Raw genomic sequence first — 19,417 nt, 5'->3', positions numbered from 1 at the left:
GACTATTCTCAATGCTAGAACTTGGAAACCTACTTATTCGATATTATGTCACTTGCAGCTTTTGACAATCTGTTCATGATTGCTAATCCCTGTTCACCCTCATCAACACCTTCAACAAAAATTAGGTCAACCTCCTGTGCATCTGCGTCTCTTAAAGCCGCAAATAGATTACGCTGAATTTCTTCTCCCTCTTTTCCGAGAGGTATAACCAAATTCCCCCCGCCACTAGTGTCCCAATGTTTGGTAGTCAAAACAGCAATTTTTGTGTTGCTCGTGATTGTACTGTTTTTTAGATATGTATCAATTGCAGACTCCAGCTTATCAAAATTTTCGAAAAGAATCACTCTGGCTGTAGGAGAATAATGTTTATATTTCATTCCAGGCGTACGGACTTTTTCATACTGTCCTGCTGTCTTCTTACCTAAAACGATGTTTTCCCATCCATGACCAAGTTTACGAATTTCTTCTAAACTCACTCCTCCCGGTCTTAAGAGCATGGGTGGGTCCACTGTACCATCTACAACCGTACTTTCTAACCCCACATCACACAATCCACCATCTAGAATCAACGGGATTCTACCATTCAGATCATGTAGAACGTGTTCTGCTTTAGTTGGTGACGGCCTGGTTGATGCATTAGCAGAAGGCGCAGCTAGTGGTAAATTGGAAACTTGTATCAAGGCTCTGGCAATTTTGTTTTCAGGCATCCTAACGGCAAAGGTATTTTGTCCAGCAGTTACCACTGGAGATACCGGACAGTCATCGGAAACCGGTAGAATTATACTTAATGGCCCCGGCCAAAATTTAGATATTAGTGGGTTGTATATTTCAGGTACTTCGGTTTTGAAAACATTTTTAATCATGTCAACTGAAGAGATGTGTGAAATCAAAGGATTATCAGCAGGTCTGTTTTTGGCCTCATATATTTTTGTAACCGCATCTGATGACAACGAACTAGCACCTAAGCCATAAACAGTTTCGGTTGGAAAGCCCACCACTTGTGAGCTTCTTAACAAACTAGCTGCTGTCTCGATAGCTTTCTTAGTTTCACTATTAGTAAATTCTATTGACTTTTTTTCATCATTAATGATAATAGTAGAGGGATTAACTTTCAAGACTTCTGTCTCGTATTGCTGTGTACCATTCATAGCTCTGCCAATAATGCTAAAGAAGCGCCGCCTAATGAACATCTACAGTTCAGTTGAAGCTGATGCAAGGAGACTTTTACTAATGTTACTTGAACTGGAAAAAAAAAAATTCAGTGAAGGTTCTCTGAAGATTTTGTGCTAAAGAAGCTCGAGGCTCCACATAATTGATGCAGGTGCCGAAAAAAAAAATCAACACACCGAAAACACGAGCAGTTGATGTGTCGTTCAAACCTTGGTGATACACTCAAGGTCTGTGTTCAGTATGTTTGGCTTTGCAAAGAAGTTAGTCAGTACAATAGAATCACAGCTTTCTAATGAAAGCATCATACATCAAAACGCTGAAATTGATGAATCACGCCAAGGATTGCGTATACTATCAGTCAAACCAGATTCCATAGGAGCAAAATGCGGTTTTGAGTCATGGTTCGACTTTATATTGAGGATGAATGGTAATGATATCAACGCCTATTTGCAAATCAACCATCAAACGGGTTCGGTTAATTATGAAAACTTCTTTGGTTACATCAGACACGAAGTTGAAGTGGCCAACAATAACATAACTTTCACAGTTTTCTCATCAAAAGGCTCTATCATAAGAGACGTTGTGGTTACTCCACAAGAAGTCAAAGACGCAATTTCTCGATCATTGAATTCATTTAATGAAATTAGTCTGGATGAAAACCAAGCATCGGAAAACGCACTACCATGGAGCCCCAATTTAGGTATATCTTTCCAGCTAACCCCCATAAAGGCTGGTTTTTATACCTGGCATGTGTTGAAAGTACATCCAAAATCTCCAGCATATATTTCAGGTATATACCCTGGGGAATACATCCTGCAGGCTCAAGATGGGCTACTTGCAACAGGGGGTGAAGATTTGTTATCTAAAGTCTTGCAGGGCCAATATGCCAAGAATGGTGATGGCTGTGAGCTCTTATTGTACGTCTACAATTATGATTCCGATAGTGTTAGACCTGTTACAGTAGTTTTAAGATCAGGCACAATATGGGGCGGAAGGGGTGTGCTAGGTTGTGACATTGGTTATGGACTTTTACATCGTATTCCTGAAGTTTTTGGTAAATTTGAGAGTACCCTGGAAGCCAAGGATGTGCTAGCGCAAGATAATGTGGTCAATGGGAACATAGTTCCAGAGGTTCCGTTAACGCAACCCCCTGAATTTTTGCCTAGAAAAGTAACTGCTCCTAACTTTGTCAGTGAAGGTGAAGGGGATTCAATTGAACAAGCCGCTCGTACTGCATTTGCGAGTAGGAAACGTAATCTAAACAAACATGCTGCAGTGAATCTAGAAGCTTATTTCGATGAACAGACTAAATTGAATGATAATAACTCTACCGCAAAAACGTCAGAGAATTCTTCAGCACATACGGGACTACCACCGCCACCACCACCACCTCCAAAAAAAGTATGATTCTTGTAGTAATCGTAAACATTTTTTTTTGTACACAGAGCTATAGGTATAACCGCTAGTATTAAAAGCACAAAAGTTGATAATTTTCACCGGTTGGTCAGTCATCTACGATATCGTATAGTTTTTCTAGGTTGTAAGTCTCTCGCCAATGATCACCATATCTGATAATAACAACCAACAAAACACTTAAAACAGCCGTGATACCAGCACACATGCTAAATAGTGGCCCAACCCCCATTGCTTTGATCAATGGCTCAGTTGCAAAAGAGACTCCTGCTGCCATGATCATTCTTACAAAATTACTTAATGCAATTCCAGTCGCCCCTTTACCAGGTAAACAATCCGCAAGATAAGTGACAGTTACACCAATGACAATCATTTGAGCAAACCCAAACAATGCAGTACCAACCAATGGAGTAACCCATTGCTCCTTGTAATCCAAACACCACCCTGTGATTAGCATAGATCCAGGGAGCATTGCGGCCGCAACATACACATTGATACCAAACCTGGCTTCCGGAGCTACAATACCATATTTTTCAATTTTTTTTTTCAATAAATAGTCGTTGAACTTTCCACCCCAAATAGAAGCAATGAAATAGGTCACCGAATTTGGAATGTAGACTAAACCAACCAAAACAGAGGAGAAATTATACGGTGACCTCGAATACATATAAGTCAAAGTCATGTTTTGAACATACAAAGCAGCAAAACACGGTGCAGAATACGCAATGGATAAGAATACAGGGGGGTACCTCATAAACGTGAAAGCTTTCAATGGACCATACAAGTATATCTTAGTGTAACGTTTGAGCAAAGCTATTCTACCACGTTTTTCGATATCTTGTATTTGATCGAGTTCGTTTGCGATTTCATCATTTTTGTTTCTACTGTAATCTTCTATGTTGATAATCCCCTTTGTGGGAACTTTGGATAATGGCGCAACCGAATCAATTACAGGCGCTTCGTCTTCATCAATTGCCAACGCATCAATATTTTCCTCATTATCACCAACGCGATTGGAGTTGTTTCCCCCCCCTTGAGGGACAACAGATACGAAAGATCCTCTCCTGCTTCTACTTCCGAACGATACACGTGTAGAAATTTTGCTTAATAGTGTGTTTAGGCGCTCCACTTCTTGCTCATTGATTGCTTCGTTATCATCTCTAGTGTTATTTGCATTGGATGGGGTGCCAGATGATGCTGGCGTTATTTTGTTGTTTGAAGGTGACAATAAAGAATCTTTATCATTTGTGTCACTAAGGTCTTTATTTTCTGTAGTAACGTTCGACTCTGTATCTTCTGGGTTTCTTTTGTTTCTAAGTCTTTCCCGTAAAATTTTCCTAATAGCATCTTTATTATCCTGTTTTCTTAATGTTTCAGGTAAAAAAAAAATAATTAATATACAACAACCCCCACTCAAACATATTAAGAACCACTGCGTTGCCCTCCAGCCGAATCTGGGATTACTAGTAATCGCACCACCTATAATAGGACTCAATAGAGGTCCAGCTAGAGGTCCGAGGTAGAATAGTCCCATTGCTGCACCCCTCTTTGTTATCGGGTATAAGTCACCGATAGTACCAGCACCAACACTTTGAACACTTGCAGCACAACCACCGCTCAATACACGAAATCCAATGAGCATATTAACATCTTTAGCTAGAGCACAGCCGATTGTAAAACACAAATACATAATAAATGAGATGATGTATATTGATCGTCTACCGTGCCTCTCCGAAAAATTACTCCACCACAATGGGATAACACCAAGCGTAATGAGATACACACCAATTGCAATATTAAGCATCGTTATATTTGTTTTCAAGTTTTCTACAGCATCGTCCGAAGCAGGTAACAAAATTGATGTACCCATAGGGCCTAACATTGCACAGAATGCAATGATAAAAACAATGAACCTTCTCAATGATGTTGGAAGCTCTCTTGCATCCTGATACTCTGGAATAAGACATAAGCTTGATAACAGTCCTCGACGGTTTTTCAGCGGGACTACTTGTGTATCGTTCAGCTGTATGGTGGTAATTTTGGATAATAGTGTGTGTGATTTCCTCATTGTATCGGGGGTAATACTTTCCCCGTTCATATGAGAGCCAAATGTTTCCAATTTTGAGGAAGTATTGCTGCAATTGCTGTGATTATAATTATTATTATTACCACCACCATCATCATCATCATAATTAGCAGCAGATGCAGCACTACCACCTTCTTCGTTGCCATCAGAATGGTTCTTGTAGATATGAATATCATCCGCCCTGAAGTTGTTGGACTCTAGAGAATCAAGCGAATCAATATCGGAGGTGCCCTCTCTCATGGAAAGACTTGGTCGTCTCGTGGCCATTATCAAAAGCTTATTTATCACAAAGTTTATTCTGAAACGTTTGTGCTGATGAACTGTGCATGTCTTTAGCAGTTTTGGCACACGAAGGAAACTCTGTCTATATATAGGAAACGTAGAAGTCAGTCACCACCTTTTTGAACTTATCATCGGAGAAAAAAATGTTACCTCTTTTTTTCGGATGACCGGTTGCACAATTCCGAGTCTATTTGAGCGAACATGAAAAAGCAAAATCCTTGTAAACGAGGGGTCTAATTCTTATTACTGTTATTTTATACAATGTTTATCTAATTGGTACAAATACTTAAATGGGTTATTTGAAGGCTTCGGCAACAAGTTCTTTAAGTTCAGAGGCATCATCATCACCTGCTTTATCTTGCGTTTTATTTTCAGGCAGTAGGGTTTCAATCATCTTATTGTAGACTTCATTTTCAAAATTGTCATGGGAAGCATTCGTGCTGTTACCATTTGTTGTTACATTAGAATTTGGAAAATCGGTGCTGGCCAAATTTGTAGTACCCTGGCTTGCACCGCCTGCTAAAGCAGATGATGTTGAAGAACTATATTGCCCCACAGTTGCTTTAGGTCGATTAACTGAAACATCATTGAGTGGTTTCATCTTCCTAAACTTTTCGGCGTAACCGGTTGCTTTGTTCAAATAATCTGGAACCGGTAAATTGTTCTTGATGTAGTAAATTTTCCAGTTTCTGGCTTTGTCTTTTAATTGTAAAGAACTGCGGTTCTTTAAGCTTTCATTGATCTGCCCACCAGGTCCATACAATTCCAAAATCGCTGTCCAATGTGTACCCTTTTGCTTTAAGCCCTCCTTCAAAGCTTCTTCCTCTTCCTTGGTCCAAACTCTTCTAAATGTCGACGGTCTATTTTTGGTTGACTTTTTAGCCTTTGTACCCTTTTTGCTGATATCCGACATATCTGAGCCATTCGCATCAATTGGATCATCCTGCTGTGGAGACACTGGTAATGATTTAACAGTATCAGAGGTAACATTCGACTCATCTTTTTGAAGCTTTGCTTTGAATTCTTCAATTTCAGCTTTCACAACTTTTTCGTCTTTCTTTGCATTTAGCTTATCCAATTCGGAAGAAAGTTTACCTTTAGGACCCCATATAAGAAAACCAATGTTTTTTGAAACGTACTCAAGTAAATCGTTTAAAAACTTGATCCATTCGTATTTCTCCATTAGAACATTGTCATCAGCAGTATTAAGTAGTGTCTGCTTTCGGTAATCACATCTTTTTAAGAAGTCCAACTCAGCAGGAGTAAAAACAGTAGCATTTCTTTCTATTTTGGATCCATTCGTTTCATAGAATGGGTCTTTTCGACGCAACAGAATCTCATCCATGTTTTCAGGGAATAGGTCATGAATGATGTCTTCCTTAGACCTGTCACCCAATTCAATCGCTGAGATGTAAGCTTGTGTTTTCAATTCAAGGTATAAGATAGCTTGAGCCTTCAGAAACTTTGTCTGGTTGCTTCTCTGGTATCTATTATTTCTTACATCAAGTTTTGTGACCTTGTCATAACCGGATTCATCTTTTATCAAACTTAACGACTCTGACGGATCCAAATTTTGGGGAGGACAGAAAACATCTAAAAACGCTTCATTCAAGAAAAAGAAACCAAGGTCAATTAACCCTAAGGTTGCAAGAAGGAAAGTAGCTAAATTCACTTTCCTTAAGGTACCTTCAATAGTGTCCTCTTTGCCACGCAGAAAAAGAGGTGCCGGATGTCCAAATTTCCATAATCCAAATGTTACATTTTCAACGGTAAAGAATGGACTTTCTTCAGAATTATAAATCCTCTTGGTGGTCTCAAATAGTTCGACCAGGTTACCAAACATAATCGAAGTATAAGATTCTCTGTTAGACACTATTTCCATGATTTTCTGATAAGGCCCTTTTGCAATTTTGATAAGTATTTGCGTCGCAAAATTGTCCAAGCAAGGAAGTGTATGTATTAGAGTCTGAACGTTAAATGATAAGTTATCGGGTGCAGTAATTTGGAGCGGTAACGCTGATAACTGTGCATTTACGTGACTGGACAACTCACCGGCAGTCTTTTCAGAATTATGTAGAAGATTCCTGTACGCTTGTAATGCCGAATTGTTATCCGGCTCTTTGAATAGCTCACTATTAGCAGGAATTGATACCCCTTTATAAGAATCAACCTGGATTGTTTCAATAGATGATTTCTTGCGTTTTTTACTTCGGTTCGAAACATCTTCTTCCAAAACTTTGTCCTTTTTTGAAGCGACATCAGAGACACTTTCATGTTTCCTTTTTGCTGTCTTCTCGTCAGCATCACTCAGCACTTTGGATAAAGGTTGAAACTGTGACTCAGAAGTTACAGGAGAATTAAAATTCTCTTGTTCAGTTTTCTCTTTATCTTTATCCTCATTGTTATTTCCTAAGCTATCCTGGTCTCCATTTTCGATCAATGCAGCACCAGCCTCCTGAGGTAACACATGTTCTGCCTTGTTTTTTTCCGCAGACTTGCATGCAGTAGACCTCTCGTCAAAATCTTGATTCTCCTTGGGTTCTTGAAATTCTGCATCCGGATCAACATACTTCTCACTATTTACATCTCCACCCCTCCCTTGAGTTTCATTATTATTTTCTGGTGCAGACGACAGTCCAGAAGAATGCAAATCAACTGCTACGATTGGACCACTGTTATTATGGGGTGAAAAGTTGTTTTCGTGTGCTTCTCCTTCCTTATGATTCAAATCCTCAATTACTCCTGAGCTTGTATTTTCATGTTTTTCTGCAATATTGCCAGCTTTATCTTTTCCAAGAGAAGAGTTATTGTCGGATATTAGTTTTTGTAGATGCATATCAAAGTCAGAAACATCCATAGTCTCAAGTTCCATGTTCAGCTCAGACTCCAAGAAATCCATCTCATGTTTACTCATCCGTCTTTTTTTCTGGTTTTCGGATAGCTGTTCGAGATTGCTTTCTATTTGGTCTAACTCGTTTTGTATAGAGGCATCGTAATCATTCTCTGAGGTATCTCTTGAGTAAACACCATTGGCATCTTTGTCCATAGAGCTTGGCATAGCATCGATCGAAGGTTGCGAAATAGAGTCTTCGGTAGAATGTAATTTTGACATCTTTATCCTCCAATTAATTTTTTATTTGCCAAATAATAGTATGCGCTTTTCACACTCTTATCCCAGGTTGTCCTATAAAAAGACCGAAATGGTTGTGAAAAACAAAACAAACAACGAATGTGTTTTGGGAATGGGACGTTGTTGTTCTAATAAATAGTAGCCATGATAGAGAAAATTTTATCTACATTCATATTTGTACAAATGCATATTTTTTTATCCTGAGAACAGATCTACCCGCGCTTCTGGAAGAAGAAGGCTTCTTTTTTGATGCTTCAGTAGCAATTCATGAATAGGAAGGCCAAGATAAAATTTCCTAAGGGTATATTCCCACACGATATATTGTGTCTCGAATCATACATATCTTATTGCCTTTATTAGTATATCGTTTTTAGTTAGATGAGTTTTGGTTGAAGTGTAGAAGATAGAGCTAATGGTAAGAAAAATAGGCTTAGGCCAGTTTTCTTAAAGAAACACCAAAGTGTTTAAAGGGTTTAACATATAGGCCTATGGTTGTTCAACTATTTGATTATAACCTAGATATTTATTCACAAAGAGTACATCTCTGCAAGATTACAATTCTCTGTTTTTATTTTAATAATGAAGGGCATGATATGATTATATTGATCGTAACATTCTTAAGGAGCTTTAAATTTATGTGTATCAGTACGTCGGCCATCATGCATGTGGAAATAGGGAGCCTGAAGTTCTCAAGATCTCTATATTGAAGTTCAGATAAGTACTCGTAAGGAAATAAAATTTAGGATAGCATGTGATGGCCTTTATAGTAGGCTTAAAGCAATCTATTTAAAATTCCTATTTTTGCGTTACTGGTAGTTTTGCAACAGCAAGCGTGTAGGAGGTGACAGCCAAAGACGTACGAGTCCTTGTCTTGTTCAATGTTTATTTGCAAAAAAGAAAAAAAGGAAGTGACCAACATCTATATGTACAAGAAGGACTATGTTTTACGAGGGATTCAAGAGAATACTAACGAGAGGGTTCTTTATCGGCAAATTCTATAGGGTTATGCAAGTTATTCTGTCTTTTTTTCTCTTTTTGCTGCAGCAAAAATGTTTCATTAGTTCAAGCATACTACTTGGACTCACATTTTCTGGGTTGTGGATAGTTGCTGAATGTTTAATTAAATGCATAAAATGTATGGTTGACCCGTATCTAAACGATATTACAATTATGCGAAGTTATGCTGTACGGTTTTTTTTTGCTTTTCTATGGAACTCGTATTGTTTGTCGTAGAAGTTTCGACCAAGATCGATATGATGTATTGTGGTACACTTGGAGGTAAGCAGGCAGCTTATAAAGACACAGCAAATTGTATGCCCGAACTATTCAACTACATTTTACGCACGTAAAAACCTGTAGTATATGAATTATTGATCAAATAGCGGATAGTGGCACAAAAGTTTACCCTTTGGTGTTATAGACATAAAGAATACAGTAATGCCTTCCCTGTATGTGTTTACATATCGATACAATATGTTTGAAGTATACAAAATTAGATTGTGATCGCATATTAGAAAACGCTAATGAATAACTCTAAAAATATCTCCATATACTTGATATATATTTTTCAGAGGAGAGCCACGTGGTGTTAACATTCATAGTGACACCCTCTAGTACGCATAAGTGTTCCAATGAGTTTCAGTTTTACATATTTCGGAAAAAGAAGGTCCTTTTATTTATGATTATAACCCCTGTTTGTGCCGCTAAATAAAAAATATGTTGCCGAATTCGTTACCTATGAATTAAGCTAACAACAGATCAAAAGTCAGATATTTGAAATTGAAGGGAACTATTATAGGTATTAAGAGACCGCCATGAAAGATAGCTTCTACAAGGTGTGTAAAAATATGATGGTCGCTTTGACACTTGCAATTACACCCAAGAAAAAAATAAAGTATAATAGAAAATATATTTTTTTTTTTTGAAAGAGATGAAACTCAAATGGAAACTTAACTTTGCCCAAACAAATATATTCCATAAGTAATTGGTTTCTGGGAATAAAGTTCAGTATTTAACTGATAAACTCGAAAAAAAAGATACTCTTACTCAGCTTCATTTTTGTTTATTTTAGATGAAAGGGAACTGTCATTACAAGATTCTTCAGGTATGCACACAATTTGCTTCTCTTGATCATCAAATCCGTTAAAATTCCCTTTCTTGTCTTGGTTTTCAACAGTTTCCCGATCAACTTTTTTCACTGTTTTAACCAAAAAGCACAGCAGCAAAAAAGTTGCATTAAAGCCCATTGCTACATACAAGATTGTTTTTAGTCTATTTTGCAAATCATTCTTTTCCTCATTAGAATGGGCGGTAGTAACGTTCCCTATGATTGAAGGTACGAGTGCATTACCAATACTCAAGAAGACTTGCGAAACTGTTTGAAAAATTCCATTAACTACCCCTTGCAAATGAAGAGGTGTAAAATCAACAACAATTTTCATGTAAATGTTAAAAAACAAGTTACAACCATAACCCCACAAAAAAAGGGATACAAAACCGTATTTCCAAAACGAGTTAGATGCGGCATAATGAATCCGAGAAAACCAGATCAACGTACCTAATGTTAAAGCACCAGAGTACACAAATAATTTATTGCCATCAAATTTCTCGTACATCCACGGCCTGTAAATAATAGCTCCAAATGCCAAACCAAAACCTAAGGGAGAGACCTTCAATGCAGTTATAATTGGTGAGTTGTGTTCGATGTCTTGATAAAACATAACTGCGGTTACCATAACCATAAGCATTATTGCATAGTAAAGACTGCAACAGATTATAAAGACAGCAACATTAGGGATTTTAATGATTTCTGGTGGAAACAACAGGTCAATTTGTAGTCTCCAATCTGATGATTTTTCTTTGTTAGAATGTTTTTCCTGATACCGCTTCAAATAGAAACTATCGAAAACCAGAGCCACGATCACAATAAAAACCCCAACTATCAAGGGTGCAATGGCTTTTGCATGTTTCCATCCTAAGGCACCTTCCGTTAAACCAAGAATAACCAAAAGAACACCAATAATAACTAAACTTGCGGAAATGTAGTTAAGACTTTTCATGTTTAAAGATTCATGTCCTTTGGTTTTTTTCACTGGAATAATTAAAAAGAATAATGAAATATCACAAAGCAAAGCTAATGAAAAAGTGAACCAGAAATATGCCCTATATCCAATATCAGTTACTGAAAAAGCACCTCCTAGAATCAAACCAATACTAAAAATTGATGTCAATGCAATTAATAAAGCAGAAATAGCCCCCTGCAAATGCTTGAGCTTAGGACCGGAAAAATAGTTAGCCATTAAAGATAGAACAGAAGGTAGAAGTGAAGACGCACCTATACCCTGAATAGCCCTGAAAACAATCAATGGAATTATTGATGTGTGTGGGAGCAAGGCACAAATTAGAGACGTAATCCACATAATTCCTAATCCAATCAAATAAACAGTGTCTGGTCCAATTATATCGGCAATCTTCCCGGTTATCATTATAAAGGAGCCTAGAGTCAACGCATACCCAGACAACACCCAAGAAGCAACCGAGGAGTTTGTATTGAATTTCTCTTCTAAATCTTTTTGCAAGGTGATGATGGCTGCATTATTCATATTATCTAGAGTGACACCTACTAATGCTATTCCATAAACAACATAAACATTACGTTTTTCCATGGGAACCAGATTTCTTCCCCAGCGAAAAGCACTTCTGACTTGGCTAATTAGAGTTAACATGATTTGTCAAATTGGTCTGGAACATAGCCACCTTGATTCAGTATAATGCTGGGGGATATTTCACGTGTTTATATATGGATCAAAACATTACTAATCAATGCTGGTAGAAAACAATGGAAAAATTGATAGCCTTTTCACCTATGTTGTGTTTAGAGGTCCCTGGAAAAAAACCTTTCTTATAAGCAAACATGATTGTTTTAAGCAAAAGGTTTTTAATTCAATTGATTGTGGCTGGCTAATTGCTGGCGCCAACCATAAATATCTGTTTAAGTTGTTTATTTCACCTAACTTAGATAGGGAAACTATATATACAACGTAGAAATAGGGGATTTTTTGTGTTTTATTTTTGATATTAGTAATCTAAGAACTTGAATTTTAAAGCCAAAGCTTATATCTACGAGGAAATTAAGGGGTTTCCTAAAAGGGAATAAATACGCCAGGAAATGGCATCGCTATTTGGCTTTGTGTAGGTACCCGTAACTTATACAAACAAAATTCGAGCATTGTGTCGCATATTGGAGCTAGTTGCTCTTGACAAAATAACGAGACAAGCTACTGGACTAACTCTTGCAAAGTCACTGTCTTCCTCCTAAAGATCGGCTATTCTAATATATAAGTAGCCACAGGATCGATTTACAAAAAGAAAAGTCAACCTTCGACTTTGACAAAAACGATAGACACAGTTTTTTTTTGCCTATGGACTAAATAGCCTCACGCATGTTTTCCAGCATGTACCAAGAACACCCCTTGAAAATATATAAAGCCTTGTATTAAGGTGCAAATCGGTTACGTTTCTGCTTTCATGGAAAATCTTCATTAGATGCGGTACATACTGTTGTAGCGGCTGCTCTCCCGCAGCATTATTCTTAGTTGCAGCGAGTAACATATCAAAACTACTTTTTATTTGACTCTTAATAACCACATCTAAAATCTTGAAGCAAAGTTAATGGTAAACAACACATACAGTGGTTTCCCTGATTACCTGTTTCTGAACCTACAAAAGTAGGGCATGAGAAAGAAGTTTATGCTCCCAGTTCGATTTTGAACAGTCTTCAAAAACGAGCGCGACAAGAAAAGACATACAATTTGGGGTCTGGCGAATAAAACCAACATTTGTTGTAAATATTGCTGAAATAGCGTATTTAGAGCTTTTCTTCAATCGTTAGTCAAGAGAGAAAGCCCGGGATTTTGATTACAAAGAAACCATGTCATTTGACAGAGCAGATACGTATGCCACTTCAGTGCTTCCACCGCAACAGGACGTTGCGGCGGACCAGAATAGTGAAATTGTAAAAGCTTTTAAACGTTTCATATTGGAGTTTAGGGTTGATAATGATTTCATATATAGAAACCAACTAAGAGAAAACATCTTATCGAAGCAGTTCAAACTCACCGTGCATTCCGAAGATCTTATATATTTTCACGATGAGCTACATCAAAGATTGTTTGAAAACCCAAAGGAAACTATACCACTGTTTGAAAGGGCAATCACCGAGTTAGCTAAAAGAAACATGTATTTAACGAACGAGGAAGCGCCTGCTATATTCCCCCAATGCCAATTAATATTGCTTTCAAATGATACAAGAATATCTATAAGGGATATCGACTCTGAACACGTTTCAAAGATTATAAAGATATCCGGTATAATCATCAATTCCTCGATGCTTAATTCAAGAGCATCAGAATTGACATTAATGTGCAGAACATGCAGGCATACTCTCAAAATAAGATCTAGTGTCACATTAGGTTTACCTCAATATCCAAAAAAATGTTTGGCGCCTCCATCTCCAGACGGAGATAAGCCCCAATGTCCACCAAATCCGTACTTGATTGTTCACGATAAATCTACATTCATTGATCAACAAACCTTGAAACTACAAGAGACATCAGACATGGTTCCCGTGGGTGAACTACCTCGTCATATTACACTTTTTGTGGACAGGTATCTTTGTAATACTTTAGTTCCAGGTACTAGATGTGAAGTTATCGGAATATATGATACTTACCAAAAAAAAGTAAGAAATACAGGTTCGATCAATAATGCCGCAATTAGAACACCATACCTTAAAGTTTTAGGTTTTCAAACTGAGTCTGACCTGCTAAGATCGTCCGGTGGTATAAGTAGGTTTTTTTCAGAAGAAGAGGAACAAGAATTCATCAATTTATCAAAAATACCTAACTTATATGACAGGTTTGTAAATTCCATTGCTCCTTCGATTTATGGTAATGAGGACATCAAAAAGGCGATTACATGCCTACTGTTTGGTGGTTCCAAAAAAGTTCTACCGGACGGCATGAGATTGAGAGGTGACATTAATGTTTTGCTGTTAGGTGATCCCGGTACAGCAAAATCCCAACTTTTAAAATTCGTTGAGAAAGTTTCACCAATTTCTGTCTACACTTCAGGTAAAGGTTCCTCAGCGGCTGGGTTGACTGCCTCTGTTCAACGGGATCCTGCAACAAGGGATTTTTATTTAGAAGGTGGTGCAATGGTCTTAGCTGATGGCGGTGTCATTTGTATTGATGAATTCGATAAAATGAGAGATGAAGATAGAGTTGCTATCCACGAAGCTATGGAGCAACAAACGATTTCGATTGCCAAAGCCGGAATCACCACTGTTCTTAATTCCAGAACTTCGGTTTTAGCAGCTGCAAATCCAATCTTTGGTAGATACGACGATATGAAGGCGCCAGGTGAAAATATCGATTTCCAAACCACCATTTTGTCGAGATTTGATATGATTTTTATAGTCAAAGATGAGCACAATACACACAGAGACATGTCAATTGCCCACCATGTCATGAACGTACATACTAATGGTGGTAATAATGAGGAGCAGGCTGAAGGTGAAATCCCGATAGATTTGATGAAAAAATATATTCAATATTGCAAGTTAAAATGTGCACCGAGGTTAACACCGGAAGCAAGTGAAATGCTCAGCTCAAATTTTGTAGCCATTAGAAAAGAAGTTAAATTGAAGGAGTCATTATCCACAGAGAGATCGTCGATTCCTATCACTGTGAGACAACTAGAAGCGATCATTAGAATAACTGAATCTTTGGCAAAAATGGAACTATCACCCGTGGCAACGGTAAGACATGTTGAAGAGGCGATGAGATTGTTCAATGCTTCTACTATGGATGCGATAAAAGAGGGAAACACCGACAATCCGGAAGTTATTGGTCAGATCGAGAATATGGAGGCTGAAATTAAAAGAAGATTACCAATAGGATGGAGTACTTCATATAATACTCTTCGGCAAACATTTGTGGAGAAAGGTTCATTTTCCATCGAAGCTTTGAACAAAACTTTAGTTATGCTAGAAAGGCGTGAAGTTATCCAGTTTAGACATAATAGATCGAGTGTTTTCAGATGTGGGGTTTAGACGTTGCTGAAAAAAATTGAAATTAGTTTCTTTTCATGTACTAAATAGATAAAGACTCTGTATTTTTAGACAATTTGTTATTACTTAAATTGCGAACAATTCCATCAATAAACACATTGTTGAAGAAACGTTTAAATACATTATATAACCACGTGGAAACCTTCTTTACCTCTATTTAAACCCCTTTGCACGATCTTTTCAATCTCGTGTGGATCAGAGGTAATTTTTGTTAGATTTTCATATCCGTCTTCGGTAACTAAGATATCATCTTCAATTCTAACACCACCAATGTACATGTACTCCTTGACAACTTCCATGTTGACGTACTTCTTCTGTTCTTCATTAATATTTTCTATCAAAAATGGGGAAAAATAGATACCAGGCTCATCAGTAACAACCATACCTACCTGTAATTTTCTCCTTAATCTAAGGTACCTTAAAATAGGATCCGAATCTTCGTAATTAGGATAACCACCCACATCGTGGGTATCCATTCCTAATAGATGTCCTAGACCATGAGGATAAAACCAAGTAGAAACCTTAGATCCTAAAATCTCTTCCTCAGTACCATTATGAAATAGACCTAATTTGAGGAAATGTTTTATCAATACTTTATGTGACAAGTAATGTAAATCGTCCCAAAGAACACCCGGTTTAATCTTTTCCATAACTTGTGCCTGCATATCTCTAACGGCATTATAAATAGCCAAATGCTCCTTTGAGAATTTTCCGCTGATTGGGAAACATCTTGTAACATCTGATGCATAACATTTCCATTCAGCACCAGCATCAAGTAAAACAGAAGTTTTACCGTCCATTGAATCATCATTTTTCACGTAATGTAGAGTACCACATGATGGGCCAGAACAACAAATAGGGTCATAAGCTTGAAATTTGGAACCTTGTCTAATTGAATGATAAACAAATTCAGCATGCATATGTGTTTCGTTACTCTCGATAGGTAGTGCCGACATGACTGCTAAATGGGATTTGTCTGTAATTTTTGCGGCTTCCCTCATCAAAGAAACTTCATAATCATCCTTAATAAGTCTGGCCTCATCCAAGGCGTAGAAGAAATCAGGGTCGTTTGGAATAACCGCCTTGGAAAAGCCTTCTTGATTGTATTCATCTATATCGGTGGTGAAGACAGAAAAGTTTAATTTCTTCAAATCATTCAAAACAGAAGAAACGTCCTTTGCATATAAGACTTCATCAACGTCATATTGCTCTAAGGATTCTTCAGGAGACAAAGGTAAACCACTCCACATAATATCTTCAGTATCAACATCTGGTAAAAATAATGTAAGTTTTTCATTGGCCAAGTTGTATAGAATATAAGCACCTGAGATTTGATCAACACCAGTGAAATAATGGAAATATCTATTTTGTCTTAAGGGTGCAGTTTGGTCACAGTAAGGATACAGCTTATACTTTGCAGATGCAATGAAAAAGGCTGTCTTTTCGGCACTTACGCATGACTTCTTAGCCAGAAAATGCTCTTGGACTTTCTTTGCGTGATTCTTTGCTGGGTATTTCATCAATCGAGTAATAACGTTCATCCACAAGATTCAAGAAAAGAATATTGGACATCTAGGACGACTTTAGAGATATAGGATCATGCCTGTGATGTTTTCAGAGGATTAGTATACGGCAATTCATTTGTCTATGCCTCACGATGAAATGGCAAAATCTTTTTTCCCAATTAGGCAACCAAATTTCTTTTCTTTACCTCTCACGATATGGTGTTCACTTTTTGATAGTAATGTTTTGTAAAAATGCTTGCCATACCAATTCCAACCGAAAAACACAGGGAAAAATGTCTTGTAGTAAAAGGCCGTTAGAAGATGATTTTTTAAAGGGAGAAAAAAGGGCAAAGAGAGGCACTGAAAGCGATGATGAATTTGCAGATTTGGAAGATGAGGTTATGTTCAAGTCCAATGAACTGGAAACTACAAACAGTGATATGTACTTGGATTCAATTAATAGGAAAATTCTCAATTTTGAGTTGCCATTTGAGTGTAGTAGTACTTTGGCTACTACAAATGTTTTTGTGTGCCTTGTCTGTGGCAAATATCTACAGGGATCGTCAACATCATCACCTGCATACTTGCATTCAGTGGATAGTGATCATCATATATTTATAAGTCTTGAAAGCTTGAAGTTTATTTTGCTACCTGAGCAAAAGGTACTTTCTAAAGAAAGGGAATCAGAGTTGAAAGATATACAGCTTCTTATTGATCCCAAGTTTGATGAACGAATGGTCGAAAAGTTCGATAAGGAACCAATGCAAGTTGAAACATATTTACGTGAGCAGTATACAGTCGGCTACATACCCATCTTGAATAAACTATCAGATTTAGGTTTGAAGGTGGATAATACAGCAGTAAGCGACAATGCCTTGTTCTACGCTCTCTCTCACTTATCAAAGTTCAGAGATTTTTTTATCAATTATAACTATTCGGATACGGCACCATTGAGTAACCAAGTGTCCCGGTTGATTAGAAATATATGGTCTCCTTATTTATTTAGGGGATTCACATCTTCCTATGCGATTGAGAATTACCTTTCCACTTGTAAGATACCACCTAGGATACGAAGTGATTTAAAACTGTTTTACATGTGGATAACGAACACATTAATTAAGGAAAATAAAAGTCTCAAACCAATATTCACGGGTAAATTAACAGCTGATTCTGTTGACAAAAAGAACTTGACCACATTCCTGACCTTGACTCTTTCAATGCCTCAACAGTCGGTTTTCAAGGATGGCACTTCATCATCAATTGAGCAACATGATATTGAAACTTTAATAACCCAGAGAAATTTCCATATTAAGAAGGCACCGGAAATTTTAACCATATACATTGACAGGACAAACCATATGAGAATCGAAGGAATAGATCAAGAATTAAATATGAGTATTGTGAAATTTGACCCCGATTTACTCGAAGTTAACAATACATTCAAATATAGACTAATAGGGAATATCACTTATGAGAATAAGGTGCAGATATTGAATAAATCACAATCAAAATGGATGGAATTTGATGGTGTCTCTGTGAAGGAAGTTGAAAAAGAATTACTTTTTATAAACAATTGTAAATTACAATTCTGGGAATTACTTATATAGCCAATCTATTTACATTACTAGTAACAATCGAGACATTGTTATCTTCAATTAAATTCTCTGCAGTTTCGATTAAATGCTTTTTTGGATCTTGTTTACCAACATACCTAGTCTTCAGTTGGTCTTCTGTTAAAGTTTTCTCTTCCGCAATTCTTTCGACGTATTGCTTGGCAACTTTGATCAACTTCTTGGAACCATCCAAATTTTTACAATCATGTTGGTCATAGTTTTCAATTCTGAGCCCACTGGTCCATTCTTTCTTGTGAAGGTTGAGTAGCATATCTGTTTCCTTTTCAGTTTTCCTATAATCTATGTTGAGTGAATAATAGCTCCTGTTTAGTCCGTGAAGTAATGCTTGAATGGTTGGTTTATTCAATAAACCAACGTTAGAAGTAGTCTGCCTTGGTTCTTGGCCCATCATCAAGACTTGGGAAGGAATAGATCTAAATGCATCAATCACAACTTTACCTTTCACAGATTGAATTGGATCAATAACAACGGCAACAGATCGAGGATTCAATTGCTCAAAACTCTGTTGTGTATTGACATCGACACTGGACAACCAACAGCCAAAACCTGGATGCGAATGATACCAACCAACAACAGTTTGATCTCTTCCAGTTTGCTTCAACATGTCCATCATTTTTGTTTGAAAAACATCATCGACAGCTTCAACAGATACCCCTGTACCACTTTGTGGCATCGCAAATACATCAACAACCGTAATTGTATAATCGTCAACAATTTCACCCAACATCAATCCCATGACTTCCATTGGGACACCGGCACGCCCATGTTTAAGCATTTTAAGCAATGCTAATGATGAAATATATACCGTTTCGGCATTGTCAATGGCTGGGGTATCCTGCGAGCCCATAGCGCCCATACCACCCATGCCGCCCATACGGCCACCTAGTAATGATTGTAGTCTTTCCATGATGTGTTACTTATACTTTGTCCTCTGCAAGCTAATATGCTCTTTCTGTTCCTTACCTAGAAAGACTTGAGGGTAAGATGAAATGCGCCGCCTTCTCAGTGAGAGAGATCCATGAAGTAGATTCGCCCTCGAAAGAAAAAGTTGGCTTGCGTTTCAACAAA

The 19,417-nt window shown here is 37.4% G+C and overlaps 9 protein-coding genes across 9 annotated transcripts; 3 read left to right on the top strand and 6 right to left on the bottom strand.

The window, feature by feature from the left end:
- Nucleotides 1–29: 29 nt before the first annotated feature.
- Nucleotides 30–1,190, bottom strand: C5L36_0A02920 (uncharacterized protein; the record flags this gene model as incomplete). The annotated part of the gene is made up of 1 exon (XM_029463307.1): nucleotides 30–1,190. One exon carries the CDS (start codon nucleotides 1,188–1,190, stop codon nucleotides 30–32), a length of 1,161 nt encoding a protein of 386 aa, XP_029319167.1.
- Nucleotides 1,191–1,410: 220 nt separating this feature from the next.
- C5L36_0A02910 (uncharacterized protein) lies at nucleotides 1,411–2,577 on the top strand (the record flags this gene model as incomplete). The annotated part of the gene is made up of 1 exon (XM_029463306.1): nucleotides 1,411–2,577. One exon carries the CDS (start codon nucleotides 1,411–1,413, stop codon nucleotides 2,575–2,577), a length of 1,167 nt encoding a protein of 388 aa, XP_029319166.1.
- Nucleotides 2,578–2,674: 97 nt separating this feature from the next.
- C5L36_0A02900 (uncharacterized protein) lies at nucleotides 2,675–4,936 on the bottom strand (the record flags this gene model as incomplete). The annotated part of the gene is made up of 1 exon (XM_029463305.1): nucleotides 2,675–4,936. One exon carries the CDS (start codon nucleotides 4,934–4,936, stop codon nucleotides 2,675–2,677), a length of 2,262 nt encoding a protein of 753 aa, XP_029319165.1.
- Nucleotides 4,937–5,246: 310 nt separating this feature from the next.
- On the bottom strand, nucleotides 5,247–8,063 carry C5L36_0A02890 (uncharacterized protein; the record flags this gene model as incomplete). Its single annotated transcript, XM_029463304.1, has 1 exon — nucleotides 5,247–8,063. One exon carries the CDS (start codon nucleotides 8,061–8,063, stop codon nucleotides 5,247–5,249), a length of 2,817 nt encoding a protein of 938 aa, XP_029319164.1.
- A 2,060-nt stretch (nucleotides 8,064–10,123) lies between these two features.
- On the bottom strand, nucleotides 10,124–11,806 carry C5L36_0A02880 (uncharacterized protein; the record flags this gene model as incomplete). The annotated part of the gene is made up of 1 exon (XM_029463303.1): nucleotides 10,124–11,806. The coding sequence occupies one exon, from the start codon at nucleotides 11,804–11,806 to the stop codon at nucleotides 10,124–10,126; it is 1,683 nt and encodes a 560-aa protein (XP_029319163.1).
- A 1,205-nt stretch (nucleotides 11,807–13,011) lies between these two features.
- Nucleotides 13,012–15,192, top strand: C5L36_0A02870 (uncharacterized protein; the record flags this gene model as incomplete). The annotated part of the gene is made up of 1 exon (XM_029463302.1): nucleotides 13,012–15,192. The coding sequence occupies one exon, from the start codon at nucleotides 13,012–13,014 to the stop codon at nucleotides 15,190–15,192; it is 2,181 nt and encodes a 726-aa protein (XP_029319162.1).
- A 140-nt stretch (nucleotides 15,193–15,332) lies between these two features.
- On the bottom strand, nucleotides 15,333–16,751 carry C5L36_0A02860 (uncharacterized protein; the record flags this gene model as incomplete). Its single annotated transcript, XM_029463301.1, has 1 exon — nucleotides 15,333–16,751. One exon carries the CDS (start codon nucleotides 16,749–16,751, stop codon nucleotides 15,333–15,335), a length of 1,419 nt encoding a protein of 472 aa, XP_029319161.1.
- A 116-nt stretch (nucleotides 16,752–16,867) lies between these two features.
- On the top strand, nucleotides 16,868–18,322 carry C5L36_0A02850 (uncharacterized protein; the record flags this gene model as incomplete). The annotated part of the gene is made up of 1 exon (XM_029463300.1): nucleotides 16,868–18,322. One exon carries the CDS (start codon nucleotides 16,868–16,870, stop codon nucleotides 18,320–18,322), a length of 1,455 nt encoding a protein of 484 aa, XP_029319160.1.
- Nucleotides 18,315–19,256, bottom strand: C5L36_0A02840 (uncharacterized protein; the record flags this gene model as incomplete). Its single annotated transcript, XM_029463299.1, has 1 exon — nucleotides 18,315–19,256. The coding sequence occupies one exon, from the start codon at nucleotides 19,254–19,256 to the stop codon at nucleotides 18,315–18,317; it is 942 nt and encodes a 313-aa protein (XP_029319159.1).
- Nucleotides 19,257–19,417: the final 161 nt, after the last annotated feature.

Source organism: Pichia kudriavzevii, chromosome 1, assembly GCF_003054445.1.
Source record: "Pichia kudriavzevii chromosome 1, complete sequence".
Classification (NCBI taxonomy): Eukaryota; Fungi; Ascomycota; class Pichiomycetes; order Pichiales; family Pichiaceae; genus Pichia; species Pichia kudriavzevii.
This window is presented reverse-complemented; position numbering and strand designations above follow the sequence as displayed.